Source organism: Melanotaenia boesemani, chromosome 16 (genome assembly GCF_017639745.1).
Source record: "Melanotaenia boesemani isolate fMelBoe1 chromosome 16, fMelBoe1.pri, whole genome shotgun sequence".
Taxonomy (NCBI): Eukaryota; Metazoa; Chordata; class Actinopteri; order Atheriniformes; family Melanotaeniidae; genus Melanotaenia; species Melanotaenia boesemani.
The window spans coordinates 17,206,435-17,227,085 of NC_055697.1; the positions used below are offsets into that span (position 1 = coordinate 17,206,435).

Sequence of the window (20,651 nt, forward strand, 5' to 3'; positions counted from 1 at the left end):
AATTCAAAAACATTCAATAACCATCACAAAGGTTTTCATTATATGTTTGACAGACAGACTTAAGCGGGTCTGGATTTCCGAACATCTGACAAAGAGGAATTTGATTACTTCTCAGAAGCTAAAATAAATCTTAGTTCTGTTTGGGTTGAGTTGGGGGCAGTCATTGCATAAGCTGGTTTAATCAAAATAAAAAAGACATTTTCATAGTCCCTTATAAATTCTGCAAGGCCCAGTGGTAATAGAGATGAGATAAGTCTACAAGTACTGATAGTGGAAATCTGCACAATGAGATGACAGACAAGCTCCAAACTCTTCAGTCCTTATCTCACACTGTACATCATCCTGCTAATAGTTGATGCAGCTCACTGAATGGTTAAGTATTAATCATAAGTGATGCAAGAAGCCATTAGAGCCATCATAAAGCGTCATAACAGATCATGGTACGCCAGAGATCTGATGCATTAAATGGGATACCACAAATGGTGAAGAAAGGTTGAACTAGGACATGACTGTCTGTCTTTCAGGCTGACTTTCTACTGCCTTAACCTCCAGTTTGATAAAGCAACACCAGCTGACAGTTCTTTTCAGTTGTGGCCCTTATCCATCAAACTTTTATTATACTGACCATTTATTTCTCCCATTTACACATCAGGCTATTCACAGCCTATTACATCCCGTGCATGATATGTGACATCATTCACAGCTGTTTCAAAGCTATTTAAACTACCCACTTGTCTTCCTCACTCTTACACAAATAAGTTCTTTTTCTCAAAGTGGCAGTGCCTGCAGGGAGCTGTGTTCAGACATATTTGCATTTGTAGTGTTTAAATTAGCCCCTTTGAAGCGAGTAATCTGAATGCGAAGTGATGGGGAGGGAGACATGTTTGAAGGTGCACACGTTGTTTATGTCCTGACATCAGATCAGGGAGGTTTAGAGGGCTGTGGGGGGTCTTTTTCCATTAAGGCTCTCATTCGTTTTGGCCCTCTGTAAGGTCATCCCTGGGAGCTAAACTAACTTCAAAGGCATTGGTGGAAAACCTTTAACAGGGCTGCGTCAATACATAAACAAGCTTTACTCTTTTTTCTTTTTATGAAATTATAGGAAGGTTTAAGCGGTAATCAGAACATCCGTTATTAACATCCTACATGCTGTCTACATATGAAGAATTTTCATCTGGGGGCTTAACGTTACATAAGAGTCTACACACTGCAAAAAACCCTGATCTTGAGAAAATGTTTTGCAAGTTTTAGCTCAGGGATCACCAAATCCAGTCCCTGAGAGCCAGTCTCCTGCAGGTATTGGATGTTTCCCTACTGCAACACACCTGATTTAAATAAAATGGATTTCCAACAGCTTGTTGTCAGGTTTTGCCCAAGTCTGTTAACGATCCAATCATTTGAATCAGGTGTGTTGTTGCAAAGAAACATCTAATACCAGCAAGATTAGGCAATCCCTGTGGTTAGACCAAAAGTTCACAGTAAATACCAATGGTGTGTCAACACCTGCATGTAGGCTTTACCTGCAAATTAGAGACAGGGACCATTCTCAGCTTATCCTTCCCCAGAGTGGTTTTTAATTTCAGCATAATCTTATGTTAATGGGTATAAGCATTCTCATTAGGATACACATTTTTGTGTCATTTGTGCACATTTTGCACTATTTGTGTGTCATTTTATGCCATTAAAGTAAGTACAGGGCAGGATGTCATCTTGTCACTGTTCATAGCATTAAATGACACAAAAACACCAACTAAAGGACTGGCTGTGTTTAGAACTACACTGTTTAATGGTACCAGGCTCTCTTCACAGTGCATGGTCTGCAGTGACATGCACAAAGTGTAAACGGTGTCATAATGACACACATTGTTATAATAACGCACCTTCTGACACATCTTAAGTCATGTCTTAAACAGTTAAAAGTAAGTGTCCTCTGATTTGTGTAATATAAAATAAAGGATATTTTACCAACTGATTAAAAGGAATATATATTCCGAGATGTAATGGGAAATCAAATTCAAGGAACAGTATAACTCTTCCTAACCAAGTTTATCAATCCTGTACTTTAACAGTACTCTAACTTTTTTAACAAGGGCTGCACTGCGGTGTGGTGCTTAGGACTGTTGTTTCACAGCAAGAAGGTTCCAGATTTAAATTTTAGCAGCGGCCTTTCTGTGGGAAGTTTGCAAGTCCTCGCTGTGTCAGTGTGGCTTCTCTTTCCAGAAACTCTGGCTTCCTCCCACGTTCCAAAAACATGCATATTACGTTAACTGGTGATTCTAAATTAACCATAGGAGGTGAATGTCAGGAAATGGATATACTTAAAGAGGGGGAAAAGAAACAAAAGAAGACAGAACTGACCTGGCTTCATTTTCTTATATGTGTTATATATGAATTCATATTTCACTGCCATTTTTACAAAAAAGCTAAGAATTATATGTTAATTGAAATCTACAAGCACAAGTGGGCTGATTTTGGTTAAGTTGGCAGAACGTCTGCCTTTTATTCACATGGTCGGTAGTTTAATTCCCAGCATCTCCACAAGCTGCACCGCTGCAATGGGAATTAGTAATGTGGCCATACATTTTGCTAACACACAAATGTTAAGTCTGTCTGTATGTGAAGACTCAAAAGACAAATGTGCTGCTTATTTGTGGTAGTTTAAAGCTCTTTTATATCAACAAAGAATAATTACTTAAAAAGCCATTTTTGAATATAACTTGATATCATGCTTAAAATAGTTGTTTTACCAATAATTCAATAGAACTTTTGACATTTCTAAAGAGTATATATGTGTCATTATTTGAAAAAGTGTGATCATGTTGTTGCACTAACAGATCATTTCACTTATTTCTAATTTATTTCTTATGAGGCTTTTTTTTTTATCCTAATGGTTGTTTCTGGAGTGAAGTATCTGCCTAACTAAAACTTTGATATGATGAAAGAACTATAAGAGTTAATGGATCATTAACATTATTACATTTTGTCTTCAAGGGGATGTTAGTGTTCAAACTGGATCTAATATCAATTCAACCAATAACTGTGGAACCACTTAACTCAAAATCCCCAATGTCATCCTGGTTGTGACACTCAAGAAAAATTGAGAGTGCTCTAAAGTCATCAGAATACATGATGTGGTTTTCTGTCTGGACAGCATACACTGCCGTCCAGACAGACATCTTGTCTGAAAACCACTGTACATTTTGGACTGTGTTTATCCACCCACTACATGTTTACACACTTCATTACTCCCCACAAGCATACACCAAGCACGGCACGGCAGCAGCAGCAGCAAGAGTAACCACAATAAACTGCAGGGGAGCTCAGTCAGAGCTCACATGTGAATGCTAGAGATGGAGGTTGTGCTTGAGGAGTGTTTCAACAGCAGCAGCAGAAAGAGTTTCAGCCGAGTTTGCGAATAAGAAGCAAAGCAGCAGTGACCATAATAAATCCCTTGAAATCAGAGAAAAAGCCTGACACCAACTTCTCCCTCCCTTGCTTTTCCTATTTTATGCTGCCTTCTTATCTTTTTACTTTTTTTATTTACCACTCCAGCAGCCTGTGTGCTGGATTAGTAAAATATGCTGCCTCAGTAGCATATCTGTTACTTCTGGAGTACAACACAGATACTTTAAGATGACTACAATAGTAGCTGATATTTGTCTTTTGATATTTGTTGTGTCTAAACTGCATTAGAACTGGTTCCTTTAAATTGTGGCTTTTATGTGAACTATTATATTGGCTGCATATGCTGCCTTATGGTGTGTTGGCTGGGAGTAGAAATACTTCAGGGGCAGAACAGCGATCAGTAAAAATCCAGATTCTCCTAGGAACTGTTCTACTTCATTATTATCCCAATTATATACATTTCAAAAAGGAAAGGGGGTGGATATGGCAAACCACTGTTTTACTTGCATATGTTTGCGAGCACTTTCACAGTCCAGCAGTGTTCTCTTTGAAGAAGACTTAATTCATTAAAAAACTTTGACGCAGCTGCTCATCTGCTTATGTTTTTGTGACTTTCTGTTTCTTCTGTGTAGGAGCATTTACATGTACGTGTGTACCCCTGTCCCTCAGGTTGTGTTAAGCCGTGACAAACTCTGAAATTCAAACGGGTCGTTTAGCAAACTGCTGTCCTGTGCTGTACTTTGTCACATGTTAACAGATGTCGCCCTCATTTGCAGGAGGAGACAAAGACTGAGGAAGACTGAACTTTCTTACATACCATGGCATGCAGGCTGAAGCTGCATGATTTAGGTCCGCCCACCCATGCATGTTATTGCATGCGTGCAAGCGAAAGCACAGTGTCAAATATGTGAACGGCTCTGCATGCTACTTTCTTCATTAACTGAAGGTTACCCTGTGTATACTGTGTCACCGGCTCGGCGGCCTGTTTCAAACTGAATAATTCATATGTGCTCCACCTCTTAGTTCCAAGCCAGTGGTACATGTTAATATGAGATTAGAGCCACTTTACCCTGCTGATCTTTACATGCACATGCTGCTTTCTCACATCACAATAAACCAGGCCCCGGAACCAAATCTCTGAATAAATCAAGGTTGCTTGATGCCAAGCTGTGCCAAGCTGATGCAACAAGGGAGTTTTTGCTCTTGTTGTTTCACTCAGTAATGATGCATTTGAGACTGTGTTGGTAATAATTGTACATGCACATTGATGTATATTAACTACTTTCTGCAGAAAAGGTGAAATCCTACAACAAAAAGTATTTTTCATTAAACTAAAATCACAGCATTTTACTGTGGCTACCCTCTGATGCTTGATAACAGCTATGCACTGTTGATAAACCTCCCTTCAAATCTTTATTTATTCTTCTTATTTATTTATAGTTTTGATCTATACCAAAACTTGTTTCTAGTTTCAGTAGTTCTGTCTGGGAATATTTGGACGTTGACAGTTTTTTTGTAACAATAAATAAAATGTTAATTCTTGATATGTTCGAAACAGTTCTTAATAGCTGCCTAAAGTCTAGATAGACATATTTCAATTTGTAATGCTCCTTTAAGGCCTTTATAATAGTCTCCTTTGCTTGTTGTGTGATTTGTGAGTCTTCCTGCATGTAGTTTTGTCTTTAATTAATAAAATGCAGATCAGGTAAGTTATTATCAGGTGAATGACTCAACCATTACATCTCTTTCATGTCAAAAACCCTGAGGCTGCTATGTTTTAGGTGATTATCTATCTGTGCTGTGAAAAGAACCGTATCAGTTTTGGTGCAGAGTGTATCCTTACACATTCAGAACTCAGTGGTTTCTGTCTTCTGTCACATCATCAATAAAAACTTGTGACCCAGTTCCTCAGGTAGCTAGTTAGCTAGCATGTACCTGACATCCAACTAGATTTCTTCAACATTTAGAGGTTTGTTGTTTGATGATGATCTGTTCAAAAGCTTCTCCCACAATTAATGTAGAGCTTAATCTTAGCTTCATCTGGCAAATAAGCATTGGTTTGGCTTTTTAACTATCTAAGGCGGGGTTCTTTATCATGGAGAGGACTACCAAACTGTTGATTTGACCACTTTTAAAACTCTTGCTTTAGTTCACACCAACATTTTCCAAATAAACTCCAGACCTTTTAGCTGTTTAACTGATGGAGGAATAATGATAACACAGCCCATACACAAGTCAGCTGTCAAGCTCCTTTTGGTTCTGTTAAATTCCTAAATACCTGAACAGCCACAGTCTCTTTATTTTTTTGGACCTTGATGTATTTAATCTCCTCTTTTATCATGCTCACAGTTACCACCTCTGTCAGTGTCCCAAAGCAGGATTTATGTAAAGAATTTAAAGCATTCGATATTTCATAAGCTTTCATTTTGGGGTGTAACTATATATATGATGATGACAAACTGCCACCAGAACAGAAATAAACTGTGACTCACATTTGGGCCAGTTCTCATTATTTTGGTTTGTTCCTGTTTGACATGCAGCTCTGCTGTTAGTTTGCTTTTGTCCTAGATATGACAAACTGGAGCAGACCGCCCAGGTGCCGTCATTGCATGAGGTGTGGAGACTGGATCTGGGCTGTATCAGTTTTCTGCTGTCTGGTTGTAGTGCTATAAACATACACACTGGAGTGATTTACAGGTGTGCAATATTCTTGTTTTTTCTGTCTTGTTTTATGTCACAGTAAACCACCATCAATTTTATATGTATTTTTCTTAGGCTTATAAACTTTCCAAAATACAGAATATTTCAGAAAATTTAGTTCCAAGTTTGAGTTGTTTTTTATTATTATTTTATTTCTGATCAAACTTGTTTGCATACTAGACAAAATTTAAACAAAAAATAGGCTATTATAAAGAACATGTGGTACATTTGGAAGATATTCATCACAAAATTAGTTATTCTGTTATCTGGACATAACTGCAACCAAATGAACAGAAGCATCTGTGATGTGGGTTCAGAAAAAGGACAAAGAACAAAAGATTCATAAATCCTCTGACACATCAAGTGTTTTTTAGCAATGACAGAGCTGCTTTTAAAATCTGTTCCTTACCCAACTGATCTTCAAAGTTCAAGCTGGCAATGTGGGAAATGTAGTGTAATATGATGTGATGCTGTGTTTCTCCTCAACCCAGAACAACCCTGAAGGCAGCAAAGCATGATGGCAAACACAAAGGTCTCCGAAGTGAAAAGCAATTTGACCTTGTGCAAGTGAATTGAATGACTTGAGGTTGGAGTCCATTTTGTATCAGTGGCCCAAGAGATCACTTCAATTTCTATTTCACAGCCACAAGTTCAGCTTGCATTCCAAGTTTTCCTCTAATAGTTCTGAGAAAGAGACTTTTCTTGTACATCAGTAAACCTTTTTTTTTTTTTTTAAAGGTTAAGAGAAGAGTTTTGAGCTCCTTTGAATTAAATAAACGGAAAAGGTGCTGGCCCCTGCTCAGCAAGACACTCTTGTTGAATCATGTTTGATGTTCTGCGATCACCTCAGAGGGTCACGCGAAAGCAGCGGCATGTCTGTGTTTGGAGACTGCAGAAGCCAACAAGAGTCTGAGCAGCACAGCTCTGAGAATAAGAGCAAAGGCACACACTGACACAGAAGAAGGAATATCAATGAGTGCTGTGCCGCAGTGTTGTGTGATTCTGCCCTGAACGAAGACAGAGTGCAGCACTGAGGTTGTGTGTGCGTGTTAGGGATTATTATCAGAGCACAGGGAGCATATTCAGTATGTATCATTTCACTAATTACAGAGCAGCAGGGACATATTCAACTCTACAATCCTTGCCTATGCTAAACCTCTCCATACGACTTTTGCTGTCGATCACACATATGCACACACAGTGGAAAAAACTGTTTTTTCTTCCTTTTGAGAATCAGATCTGCACTCCATGCTCTCCATGCAGCTGTCACTCATCTCTTTCTTTATCCTTTGCCTTGAATCGTTCTCAATAAAACTTCTGAAAATCACTGCTGGAGAAAATAAAACAGGCAAGTCTGAGAACATGTTTATGCTGATAGATCCTCTGAAAAAGTTGTTTTCAACTCAAATGATATTTACTTGGCTGATTTAGATGGAAGCCAGTGGGGTAAATCCCATTTATGATTCCCACAAAAGAGGATTTAATCAGGATGCAAAATAGAAGCAAACTTGATGGTCCACTGCTGTTCTTGCAGAAAAAACTTGGGACTGGGAACCCAGTGTTTGTTATATTTTGTTAATTTAATTCAGAAGAAACAGTGCTGACCAGAGAGAGAAAAGAAAAGTTTTAAGCACAGACCAGCTAATGAGAGGACAGCTGGACAGCGGATACTTCACTGCACAAAAAAAAAAATAACTGCATGCAGAAATTTGGAAAAATAAGTCTTTTCCAAGAAAAACATGCCATTTACAAATGTCTTGAAACACAGCACAGGGGCGTCTTTCCTTCTGACAGTATTTATTAATTACTAAATTAGACTCTAGGTTTTGGGAGCATCAAGATGTTCATTTATATGCACATAACTTTGAAAACTGCTAAGGCGTGTATGTACCTGAAAGGCAACAATGTACCACAAAGGATCAGAGCTTGCCACCACAGTGCTATTGTGTACAGAATTATAAGTAGGGCAGAAATAGTAAAGTCAGTATAATTAATTGTTTTCTGTAACTCTCTTTAACCTATATTTAAATATAAAGACATCAAATGTCTGAATACACTGTGTTGATTTTATTCTATATCTATCATTATGAGCTGACATGGTTAAAGATTTATATTCTTCAAAGTGTTAGTCCATTTTTACACCATTATGCCTTGGCTGGAGGAGGCGTTGGGCTTTTACTAATCTTAGACTTTTTGCCTGACCCCCTCATTAAAACCAGTTTTAGTTTCCCTATCATGTTCAGGCTGACCTCAGCCATTAACCTCCAAGCTATAACCTGTGGTAGTTACAGAAAACCACCAGTACCACATGCGAAAGCTGGTCCAGAATAAATGCAGCTTCCACATTGAGAATACATGAGTGTTATAGGCAAATGTATTTGATGCACATCATGCAGGGAGAGTAAGGTGAGCCATGGAGCAAAGCACTAAATCTAGCTGCAGCTACATTACTGCTGAATCATCATTCCCCATCTCATATGATCTCAAGACTTATGGAGAGAATAGAAGTTTAAATAACCTACAGTATGTGTGCACTAGTGTTTCTTGTGCAATGCACTTATTTTAACACAGCAAGGTGAGAAGTTCAGCAAACAGGGGATTACCTCTGAGCTGGTCAGCTGTTTTCTTTGCATTTGAGAGAATCAGCTGAGCTTTCAACACCTCATAAAGCTGCCCCACAGAGGCCTCAGTTTTGTCATTGCTCCAGCCAGGCACAGCCAAGTTAGTTGAGTTTGGCATTACTCAGGAGAAGCTGAATCCAACTATTCAACTTCACATGTCACCTGGAGCATAAGTTCTCTTATTTATCAGATCTGTTCTGTGGTGACTGACTTATAATTGAGTTATAACATAGAATCTAGTGGGACGCATATGGATAAAGTCATTTTTATGCATTTCTCTGTTGTGATTCTTCCTGGTTTGAGTCAGGACAGAAAATTAGGCTAATACAGCTAATCAAAAAAGCTAATACAGCTAATCAAAATCTTTAAAATTGAGGTTTTAATTTAAAAAAATGCTGAGATGAACAAAATCTTCACATTTTCTATCAAAATGGATCTTTCCTTTGGATACATGTAAAGTTTTATTTGGGAAAGTTAGCACCATGCTTTAAACATGAGTTGTCTCCAAGGTGCATACCTCCTCTCTTAAAACAAAACTTTTAGCGCCATCTAGCGACAAGATATTTATATACATGATGGCCTCGCAACTTGATGTGGCCACTAGAGGGCAGCATTTCTTTCTATTATATTACCGCAGTGTATGTTTTTATTGTGTGTCCCGGGGGTGGGATGAGGTCTGTTTGTTAACTGGAAAACAATTAAATTAAAATAAATTCTAGCTATATAATATAATAATGGACCCAATCCTTTTCCTTATAGTGGGCCGGTTTGCCTCCCATGTTTCATGAATCCTTTATTTTAGGTGCTGTGATTTGTTTTAAAACATTCAAAGAAATATATTCCTCTATTGATCTATGCCAACACTTGTGAGATATCCAACAGATGTTTTTTCTTATATTTTTTTTTTATTCTGAATTGTATAAAGAATAACTGCTGCTGAAGCGCAGCTTCACTAGAAAGTTCAAGACATTTACATGTACAACATTCTGGAGTGACCCACCATCATGATGTTGTTATTTCCTGCTTCATATCTAAGGTTATCTTCCTTGTGTGTCCCAATTTGTGTTCCCTGCCTTGTGACTGTATTTTTTCCACCTGCCTTTTTACTTTTCTGTGCATACATAAAATAGTCTCCCCACCTTTCCTTTATCAGCTCTATGAATCTGTGTTTGCAGCAAATATATTTTGTTTATTCAGTAAGTTTTATCAGATTTCATCTTCTTTGCTTCATCTGTGTTCAGTTTGTCCTACATTCAGGTCCTCCATTCTGTTTCTATGCAGAATACTTAGCTGTGTGAAAGTGCTTCGTTTAGACACACACACACAAAAGAATATGAATAATTCTGTCATTTTAATTTAATTGAAAACTGTAAAAACTGTTAATGAATCATGAGGGTCCCGGTAAGCAGATCTGTTAGTAACCAGCTTTAATAAACATGTATTAATCCAGCAGCTGGGAGCTGAATGTGACAACAGTGATGAGGATCTGACAAGAAACACAGACATATCAGTTATTACCAACACAAAATTGAGTTATTAATAACATAACATAAATGTAACAATCAGCTCACTATAAACAGGTGCTAAACAAAACACAACAAAATCACACAAACTAAAACGGTTCCAACTGAAGACAGAAAGTAAGGCTGAAGGTCCAAACTAAATCAAAGAAAGTAAATTATGAAGAAAACTAAAATATAAAAATAGCCACGCTGCACTGGATAGTGTCAGACTGGATGCAAGCCGAACTTTGGGGTGGATCTGTTATAACTGTGTGTATGTGGTGTAAGGCAACACAGCAGCTGAACAAACAAAGAACTGGGAGTTAATCAGTTTAGATCAAATGATTAAATCAATATTTTTAACCTCTGTCTTCTTTGAAGCCTACACATTCATTTGAAGCCATCTCTCGACTGTACTGAATCATTGTCTTGATCTTTATACAAAACAAATGAATAAAAAATGAATGAGACAATAAAAATGCAATGCTTTAATTACTAGCATTTTAAAAAATGAAACTGTTTTATTAAAAATCTTCAAGTTTCAAGAAATCTTGCAGTTTGTCTCTTTTTCAGACAACAGCATTTTGGTTTTTTTCATGGTTATTTGTGCATGGTGAGGACTTACACTTATTATTGTTGGTCTCTCAATAAAGTTGACTAAGAAATAAAGCTTGTAAAAATGTAATTTTCTATTTCCACTCACTACTGCTCAAATTAGACGGTTCCATGATAAATGGCCCCACCACTCCTACTTTTCCACGCTGCTGTTTATGAAGCCCTCCACATTCCCGTCGCTAACTTTTACAGAAGTGTGATCCAGGTGATTTGGCTAAAAAAGTTGGTGGATGATTCTTTCTATCATCACTGGCTGATAAGATGCAGTATATCACCAACTGCAAACCGCTGATGAGCTGAAATTCCTGGTTACAGAACAAGTTTAGCCAGCAATTCTGTCCTTATGCTTGACATTGACATACAAAACTCAGGGGAATATCACATTTTTTTTTTTGTCCAGCTCGTATTATTTCAGGTTGAAATGTGTCAGAAATGTGTGTCAGTGTGAAGCCATCTGTCAATAAAACAGTGAGACCTTAGCCAATATGAGAAACTATTCTAATCTCTCAAACTGTTGCTCAGTTTTACTTAAACCTGGAAGTTTATCTATGTCTGTGTCCTCTCCTGGGGCTTTATTAAAACTTGCTCTTGTTTTGTCAATGTAGTATTCGATGGAGATATCTCTCTGGATTGTTTCCTCGTCCTCTCCTCATTCCTGAGTTGGTTCTGGCTGTTCTTTCAGATGTCTCTGCAGGGTTATGGTTCTCAGTGACAACCACAGTAGTGTCTGTTCCTCTTCCTGAGGTTCCTCCTGAGGTGTGTTTAAGGGGCTCTGGACTTCTCTGTGCTCCTGGCTCAGGATCACTCTCTTTGTCAGCATCCTTCCCCTCGCTGCTCTGCGTGTTCTCCCCGATCCTGACCAACAAATTAAGAGTAATTTAAAAAGTCACAATGATGATTATAGGTTGATTTATTTGCGGTTAGAGACGGATCTACCTGAGGTGATTGAAGGCTCGCAGCCAATGTGAGCCCAGTGCATCTCTCCCATTGGCCCGCAGCCCTCTCCGGTGAGTTCGAGCCCTCATGCCTATTAAGGCCTGAGCCAGTTCAGTTTCATCTCTGTGTCCCCAAACCAGCTGGGCTCTCTGCTCAGCATCCTGGTCCCCTGCAGCCCTGAACAGTCTCTGGAGCTGCCACAGATTCACGTTGCTGAAAATGTTCCCTGATCCAGCCTTCCTGCTCCTCCTCTCCGCCAGACGCCACAATGAGGAAGGACCCGCCAACATTGAGGACGAAGGTGAAGCTGAGCTGGTATCCATCCAGAGAGAGAGGCAAGAAACGGTGGCATACACAGGCTCTACTCTGTAGAGGAGAAAGCAGCTGTTTCATTTTAATCTGTCTGTAAAACAACACGTGCATGAGGTCAGCAAATCACATTTGACAAAAAGCTGCACAATAAATATTACTCAGATTCAAAATTTGTAAACAGTTTAATGTAATTGGAGACATTTTAACAAAGCCCAACTGGTCCATCTCCATCAGCTTCTCTATTAATAACTAAACCAGCCCTGAGACAGAGAATGAGGATTAAAACAGTTAAACTGCATGAGAGTACCTACAGCCAGCTGTCCCAGACATACTGCCAGTCGGCTGATTCTTTAATCCCTCCTGAAGTCAAGTGACAAGCAGCACTTTAAAGCCCATTACACTGCAAATGGGAGCTCTATCTCTCTTTACACACACACGTTTCTAAGTAGGACACTTACAAGTCAGAGTTAACTCAGTGACCAAAGTCATGACAGCATGCTGGCCAGCAGCCATCTTTATTTCTGCTTTTCAACTCATGGCAACACTTGATACTTAAAAAGTTAGTTATGAGAGCAAAGAGGCAGTGATTGGAAGCTAAATGCTAATCAACCACAGATTATTAAATTATTTATTAAATTTAATCAACCAGCTATTGATTATCCATCCATCCATCCGTCCATCCATCCATCATCTATACTACTTTGTCCAATGAAGGGTTGTGGGGAAGCTGGAGCCTAACCCAGCATTTAGCAGGTGAGAGGCTGGGTAAACCCTGGACAGGTCACCAGTCCATCGCAGCAGCTAATGATTATTGGATTAAGAAAAATTTGAGGAAAAAAAGAGGAGTAACTTGTTATTTAATTAATTGTCAACACTCCTGGTTAATGGAGGACTGTGTGGTAGGTGTTGAGTAACTTTTGAACAATCAAGAAAATGTTTAATGATTAAAGTGATAATTAATTACTATGTGAATCAATTAAGCAGATCCCTTTTTTAAAATAAAGGGTTCCTGATTAACCGAACCTGCTGCACAAAACTATCCATTGTTATTTACTTTTGCCATAGATACTGTTTTGTGAACCCTGAGTAGTAACAAATAACATTACACACAGTAGTCTTTTGTCTTACACAGATTACTTACATTTTGGTGTCTCTTTAAGTCAAGTGGTGGAGAATAATAAGCTGAGTCACCATTTGAATTCCTTTTTTCCCTTCTTTTTTATGCATATTAAACATTTTCATTGTCATGAACTTGCAAGAAATCTAAACTGATAGGAAAGGAGTTTAGGAATTAATAAAAAATATAGATTTTAGATATAGAAAAGTTGTTTTTTAATTATTATTTTTATTTATTTATTTATTTACGTTTTTTGTTTGTTTGTTTGTTTGTTTGTTTGTTTGTTTGTTTAGTTTTTGTTGTTGTTTTTTTTTTGTTGTTTTTTTTTTTTTTTTTTTTTTTTTTTTTTGCTGTTAGTCCAGTTATTCAGGAACCATTAGTTTAAAAGAAAAGAAAAGAAAATAAATAAATAAATAAATAAATAAATAAAAAAGGTGGTTGTGACTGATCAGGAATTATTCCCTAGTAAGAAATTAGCTATACAGTAAATGTTTATTGCTAATCGGTTCAAAATAAATCATTTTTGTTTCTTCATTTATTAAACTAATTATAAAAATGGAAATGTTTCAATAATTGGTAAAAAAAAAACAATAAGTTTTGCATAGTCTTTTTGCCAGTTGTGTAGTGAAGCCTGTAGAGTGGGAGGTCAACTCATTTCTGCCCTGAAATCAATGGACGATTTAGCAAAGAATACATGTCCTGTTTTGATGTCATGTAGCGCCTTAGAGTACTTTGCAATAATAAGTGTTTTGCATGTATTTTTGCATGTATTTGAATTTGCATATTGCACATCTGGATATATACACATCCGTAAAGTAATAGACAAACAGGTGTCGTTTTTACCCTTCTTAGCCTTAAAAAGCTTAACATCGCCACACTACAGAATGTGATGTAGGCTATATCAAATTGGAATAATAAGAGGACATAGCTCCGTTTCATGACGCAGAGTATCGCCGTCCTGATGCAGAAGCCCAAGTCAATACTGTCCTTATTATACATTAACCATCTAGTTCAGAGCTTTCATAACTCGGTCAATCACTATCAGCTCATGTGCAGGCATTCACATCGCTCTGTGTACACCAAGTGTGTATTGTTTGAGGACATGTGTGATAAACAATCTATTTTTCACACAGATTATCACTTTCAGGATGTGACTTTAAACAGAAAAGTCATTGGGTACGTCTTTTTTTCACAAACGCCTTCATTCTCCAAGAAAAGTTTGCCTTACTGTTCTGTTTGCAAAACAAAAAGTTACAGCTCACTTGTGCAGATACCGGATCTCTCGCAAAACCAGGCTTGGTCTCAGACACAGTGGTGGTTCCAGCATTTAAGATCAAACGCGATCCTGCTCATTAACATCTTACTGCCTAATCCATGTCTGTGCTGGTTGACCTGTGGGTAAAATAAGCAAGAAAGACGAATCGTATGACAGTCATGTAAAAGAATGAATGACCACTTGCTTACCCGAAAGTATTGCAGGAATATCAAGTCTCTCTATCGCACTTTGCTGAGTGTTTTACGCATCGCTGATCCTTTTTAAATGAAACTCCCACAGTGGCGCACTGTTGCAGGCTTGTTTGTTGAGCTTCGCCTGGGCTCGATTTACGTCCTTGTGCTGAATGTCAATCATAAATCAATGTCGTTAAAAGGACTAATAAGAATGGACTTAAGTTTATAGCTCCGCCTTTCCGGACTGGTATTGAGTAGAGAGCTGAACTTCCACCAATTACATTTTTGGGGGGAGGGGTGGTGATGGTTTGGTCCCGCCTCTTGTCCACGTAGGGTGTGTGACGCTGCAAGCCATTGACGTCAATGAGCCTGGCTCGCGCGAGCAGCTCCTGTCAATTATGTGTGAAAGAAGTAACACGTGAGGATCCTGCGCTCAAGGACGCAAATGACTCATGTGCGCATAAACAGGAAAGCTTCATGAGCAGATTCAAGCCAAACCAAAGTGGAGAAAATCATGCCTCATGATTGACATCAGTTAAAAAAAATCCCTTTGAAAGTGAGGAAGAAGATGGGCTACACATGTTTTCATGTTTGTGTATGGGCCTATGCAAAAAGAAATAATAAAAATGTAACAGATCCCGTCTGCAGCGGATGAGTGGAGACGGATGAGTCCCATCAGTCCAGCAGAGGAGGAGCAGGGTTTAAATTACAGGCCGCCCTCTCCATCACCCAGCCCCCCAACACAAACGCTACATTCAACGGAGGAAACGGAAAAGACGAAACATAGAAGGTTTGTCATTTTAAAACCCCGGGGCTGTGGAAAGAACAGAAAGTTCCCTTTTATTGTCTTACTTTTTGATTTTTTTTGTTGAACATCAAGCCCCCCGCCTCCAAGCCCCTCATTTAAACTTCTGGCCCCTACTTTTCCCCAGCTGTTTGCAGCTGGCAAATAAGCACCCGCCCTGTTCGGGGAAAAAGGGACTAAGACTGACCGGAGAGAGAGGAGGAGAGATGCCACCCCAAGCTCCCCAGTCGCAGGTGAAGAACAACATCCTGAAGTTCCTCAAGAGTTTTTTGGGTATCACTCGGATTCTGCAGATTGTTTTCGGAGCCGGGCTGTGGGTCACCATGGCAGCCAACAAATACGAGGGATCCATCCACTTCGTCCTGTTCGTCGCTGTCCTCTTCTGGCTCCTCACTCTCGACCTTTTCTTGCTCACCCTCCTAGACAAGCAGGACATCGTGCCGTTTTTGGGAGGAGAACGCTGGTTGTGCACCAACCTGGCGCACGACGTGGCTGCCGCCGCGCTTTACGTGCCCGCAATAGGAATCCTGATCCACAAGACGGATCGCAATTCGTTCTGCAACCTGGATCAGTACAAGCACCTCTGTCTTTACAAGGTCTACTTGACAGCCACCGTGTTCGCCTGCCTGTGCTTCCTGACTTATCTCCTCTCGGTTGTTTATGGCGCGTGCAGAAAGTGTCGGGGAGAGCAAACGGTCATATAAGACACTAAACCGGCTGTGATGGCAATGATGGATGGAAGCGGAGCGTGGGTCCACTGCAAGATGAGGAATAGTTCACTGTAATTTCACTCAACAGTTATCCCTCCTGTCTTCCCACAGTGGTGGTGGGGCAGAATCAGTTGCGGCCTCTGGTGGAGAGGCCAAAAGATTCCCAGTGGAAGTTTTGTTATGTGCTCAGTTAACATATTGGTATCTTTGTTAAGGCTAATTTGAACAGTTTAATGTATTTCCGCTATAAAGAGTCACACTAACATTCACGGGACTTACAGCAGTATATTTAGTGTTTACAACAAAACTGCCTTAAGATGCCTTTTGTAGGTTTGTACTTGTTAACTGTCCATCTAAAACTTCTTATTGCTGCAGTTGTTTTCACACGGACTTCTCTTTTAAATATCTTTTTTAAAAAGTATATATTTTTATGTTTTATATGTTTTTGTATGACAGCAAACGTTAGTGAGCAGTTAAACAGCATTGACTTACTGATAAGCTTTTATCAGCTGTTTTTGTTTAGTCTACAACTCAAACATTTCGTTCAGTTTTGTTTTCTGTCAGAATGCTGTATATTCATAAGGTTAAGGCAGCAGCAGTTCCACAGTATGGATGGGATTGGTACTGCAACATGTATACGGAACAATGATACTCCTTGTATAAATCCAGAGTGGGAATAAAGACGAGTAGGTTCAGAGTCAGTGAAATGTCTTTGTTGTTGTGATCCTGCATTTGTTGTTTGTGAATGTTCTGTGAATTTTCTCAGTTACATTTGGAGAAAAAGCTGGGCCTCTTGCACTAATTGTTGTGTGTGTGTGTGTGTGGCTTTTTCTAAATGAAACACAGATTTGGAGAGGCAGGCGACAGAAGCCTCGGGGAGCTTCCTGTTAGGAGATAAAAGCCTTGATGAATCAGCAGGGTTCATTTTTGGTGCTGTTCCACCTAACCACATTAAAGACACTGAGCCTTAGACCTATCTGTGTTACTAGCAGAAAATGAGTGTCTCTTACGCAGGCATTTGCACAAAATATGCAAGTCATGTATGATAAAGCGAGTGTGCATGCTGCCAGACAAATAATTTGAGAAAGATCTTGTGTGAGTGTGTGTGTGTATGTTGTGTAAAGAATAATCTGGGAAGAGGCTTGTTCTTACCGGAACAGTCTGTTGGGGTTCTGGAGGTGGGCTGATCTTCAACCAATGAAACTGAAGACAAGCAGCAGATGACAAGTCAGTGTCTCGTCTATTCCAGTTCCTAAAAACATGCTTGACAAGTCACTTCAACAGCAACCGCATCCACACTCATTATAAATTGTAAAAACAAGAATATAAGCCACCGTTGTGAGTAAATATCTGTGAAATTCTCAATGTTTTATTCACTGTTTGAACAGATGTTGCTAAAAGGGGGACAATTTAGTGGAAAAAAGTGGAGAAAAAAAGTGGAGATTAACTATATAAACACACATGCTGCATGCATTAAAAAGCTAAATTGTAGGACAGCAGTTTCAGGCTAACAGTCAGGCATGCAGGTAGTGAAATGTAAGTAATCAATACAATTAGCATCATATATATGAAGTCTACAACCTGAGCTGCAAGAGAGAAGCAGGGGGTTAATGATAACCAGCTGGAGAACTGGGATATAAATCTACCACTTCAGAGGAGAGAAGCCCCCCACCCCACACACACACTTCCACCCATCCTCTCCCTATCACAGTTCCACAGGAAATGTTGTCCTGTCCACGTGTCTCTGCCTGTGGAAACACAGCTACGGTAAATAGCCAAATACTGTAAACAGCAGCCCTACGTGCTGCAGAAATAAAATCCAGGCTTTGATTTGATACTGAGCAAAACATTTAAGCTTCAAATGACTCACAACAATGCTGAAAATTAAAGCCAGAAAAAGATTCTCCACATTTAAACTTGAGCTTACCACATTAGCAGGCTCCCTATTATTACACTGGCCACTGTTTGAAGATCTCATGCCTTTTTAGAGCTGGCTGTCTTATGAATGAGCCCATTTTGAAGCTACTTCTTAAACATTACATCCCAGGTAATAAGACTGGAATCTAAGGGTGTGGGCACCACAAGCTTGAAGTTGTTGTATTTTTTTCCAACTGCACAGACATTAAAGAAAACCCAGACAAGCTAGTTAATGGCATATAGAGCCGGGCGGTACTCTGGAGAGATATTTCCTTTGGCTATCCAAAGAGACATTTCCTGTACACGCTCTCTCACCCATCTGTAAAAGCCTTTCAATTCAAATCTTCTAGCAAAAATGAAACATAAAAAATTTAGGTTGATTGCCTAATTCACAGTAAGGTGTGTTTTTATTATTATTAATGATCTATTTGTTTAAAAATGACACTATGTAAATGGGTATAAAGTAAACAAATTGCAAATAATTTAAACATCTTTGTTCAAAAATACTTTTTTTTCTTTTCTTTTTTTTTTTTTTAAATTTGATGCTAAAAACACATTTCAAATTAAAAGGTTGTAAAAGGTTCAACAGAGACTGGAAAAGGTTGTGTAGTGCATAAACAGTAAACAGCAGCCCCGTGTAGCCAAAGGTATGGTGCTGTAGTTAAAATAAATAATGATTAAATAAATTTCCTTTATTTTTATATCATTAAGAGAGTCAGAGAATCAAGATACATTTTGACAGCCAGAGTCTTCAGCCCCTGCAGGCAGCACTGCATCAAGCACATGACATTTCTGAAAACCACTGTCAATGAACACAGGCATGATAAAAAAAAAAAAAAAAAAAAACAAAAGAAAAAAAATTGTGTTGGTATTACGCCACATGGTATAGATATAAATCTGCATAGGCATCGTTAACAGTGAAATGTGTAATTTTGGACCATATTATACAAATCAGAGGGCATCTTTTTCAGATAATGTCTTTCTTATTTCAGCAAGACAATACCAAATAACTTTCCAAATGTTTTACAATAGCATGGCTCTGTAGTGCTTGACATTAGGTGGTACACTGACATCCCTGCAGTCGCTGTAGGTTTTTGTTACCTACAAAAAAAGGCCTATTATACAGCTCTTCCTTTCTTTTGTTTTTTTTGTGTTGTTTTTAAAATATAAAATAACGATAAAATTGACAGTTTTAGCATCTGTTGTACTATTTTCTATCGCTATTCCTTATGTTCGCACTGAAAACCAGAAGAGTCGAACACTTCTCGCTCACATGCACTCAACTTTAACTGACTGATGTTTTGGCCTTCAGGCCTTCCTCAGGATTAGTGCTTGTGATCATCATCACACTGCAGCCCTTGTTGTGCATCACTTATCTATTCTATACCTCCTGTCTATGATTCCTATGAACACAGCTGTTTTTCCAAGTAAGTGACAGAGGCAAATCTGAAAGGCTGTTGTACAAAAGATTAAATCAGCTGATGCTAATAATGAGGCATAACTCCCTGAGTTATGGAAAATTAAAAGGATCATTCTCAGAGTTGGAAGACTTTTCCCTTTGTGCGCCTGTCTGTCCACCAAAGTTCAGCAAAGAAACACTACACAGAAATTGTGCTGAAATCTCTTAAGTACAGACAACAACAGCAGCAGTGACCCAAAGCCTTTTCATTATGCATGTGGTGGGATTATTTTAAGACAGAACTGCTCCAAAGTAAATGCATGAAAATCATTTTAACATTTTGGGATTTTGTACATGTTCAGCATTATTCAACAGAAAATTGTGCCAGGTGTGTAGAATCCAGTGGTAGGAACCAAATCTGCAGCTGTCAAACTCTGAGGGAGCGCAGACTATTCATACCCACCCAAGTTCTGGGCGGGTAATGTCCTGTGGAAGTCCTTTATCCCACCAGGATGTCTGCTTTATTTCCCGCTGGCAGTCTCTGACTCCTGTCTCACTTGGAAGGCAATGTACTCGCACATGAAACATGAAAACACAGACACACAGCAGTGCCCTGTTAACCACATTTTCTACTGCTACTGCTGAGATGCACATTCCACTGCCAAGGAGGGGGAAAGAGGGGTTGGGAAGCCAGATGAAATCCAACTGAACAAGTGAACGAGCAGGAAAATAAACAAGAGGCAGAAAAAACAAATATGTTTAAAGTCCAAGCCAGAATATCAGATTGATATTTCCTGTCTGTCTCATGGCTCGGTATGTTTTGGGTGAGGATACCTTATTTGTGCTTGATACTGTTCGGTTTATAGTTTCCTTACATGGTTACAGATTCCACATCTGGTACAGCAGTCTTTGCGAATGCAATACTTCTAAATAGGCACAGTGTTCATATGTTGTGTGAGGGCAATGGCAGTCATTCAGTAATGGGAAATGATGATAGCTATTTATAGAGTCTTGAAAATACCAACACTTCCTTCAGTCTGCCAGCTGTTTGCCAACATGTTAAGGAGAGGAGTGTGTTTCAGAAAGAATGAGTCTGAGAGAGTCTGAGAGGAAGGGAGGAGGAATGTTTGTGTGTGTGTGTGTGTGTGTAAGATCTAATGTTT

At 38.9% G+C, this 20,651-nt stretch overlaps 2 protein-coding genes across 4 annotated transcripts; one reads left to right on the plus strand and one right to left on the minus strand.

The window, feature by feature from the left end:
- Positions 1–10,138: 10,138 nt before the first annotated feature.
- LOC121655610 lies at positions 10,139–14,834 on the minus strand. 3 transcript variants are annotated; one of them, XM_042010381.1, is made up of 4 exons: positions 14,673–14,834; positions 14,471–14,600; positions 11,780–12,145; positions 10,139–11,698 (listed from the first exon to the last, which is right to left on the minus strand). In XM_042010381.1, exons 2-4 carry the CDS (start codon positions 14,533–14,535, stop codon positions 11,440–11,442), a joined length of 690 nt encoding a protein of 229 aa, XP_041866315.1. In that variant the 5' UTR covers positions 14,536–14,600; positions 14,673–14,834; the 3' UTR covers positions 10,139–11,439. The 3 variants fall into 3 exon arrangements, with proteins under 3 accessions (XP_041866315.1, XP_041866317.1, XP_041866316.1); XM_042010383.1 differs by lacking the exon at positions 14,471–14,600 and having other exon boundaries at positions 14,673–14,828; XM_042010382.1 differs by lacking the exon at positions 14,673–14,834 and having other exon boundaries at positions 14,471–14,666.
- Positions 14,835–15,307: 473 nt separating this feature from the next.
- Positions 15,308–17,140, plus strand: marveld1 (MARVEL domain containing 1). The gene has a single exon (XM_042010384.1). It carries the CDS (start codon positions 15,669–15,671, stop codon positions 16,164–16,166), a length of 498 nt encoding a protein of 165 aa, XP_041866318.1. The 5' UTR covers positions 15,308–15,668; the 3' UTR covers positions 16,167–17,140.
- Positions 17,141–20,651: the final 3,511 nt, after the last annotated feature.

Bases quoted from the DNA above. Each gene is read 5' to 3' on its own strand.
- LOC121655610 (XM_042010381.1), bottom strand. From the start codon at position 14,535: ATGCTGGAACCACCACTGTGTCTGAGACCAAGCCTGGTTTTGCGAGAG. The intron at 12,146-14,470 runs GTGAGCTGTAAC...TCTCCTCTACAG, and splicing joins GAGATCCGGTATCTGCACAA to AGTAGAGCCTGTGTATGCCA. The intron at 11,699-11,779 runs GTAGATCCGTCT...TTTGTTGGTCAG, and splicing joins CGAGCCTTCAATCACCTCAG to GATCGGGGAGAACACGCAGA.
- marveld1 (XM_042010384.1), top strand. From the start codon at position 15,669: ATGCCACCCCAAGCTCCCCAGTCGCAGGTGAAGAACAACATCCTGAAG.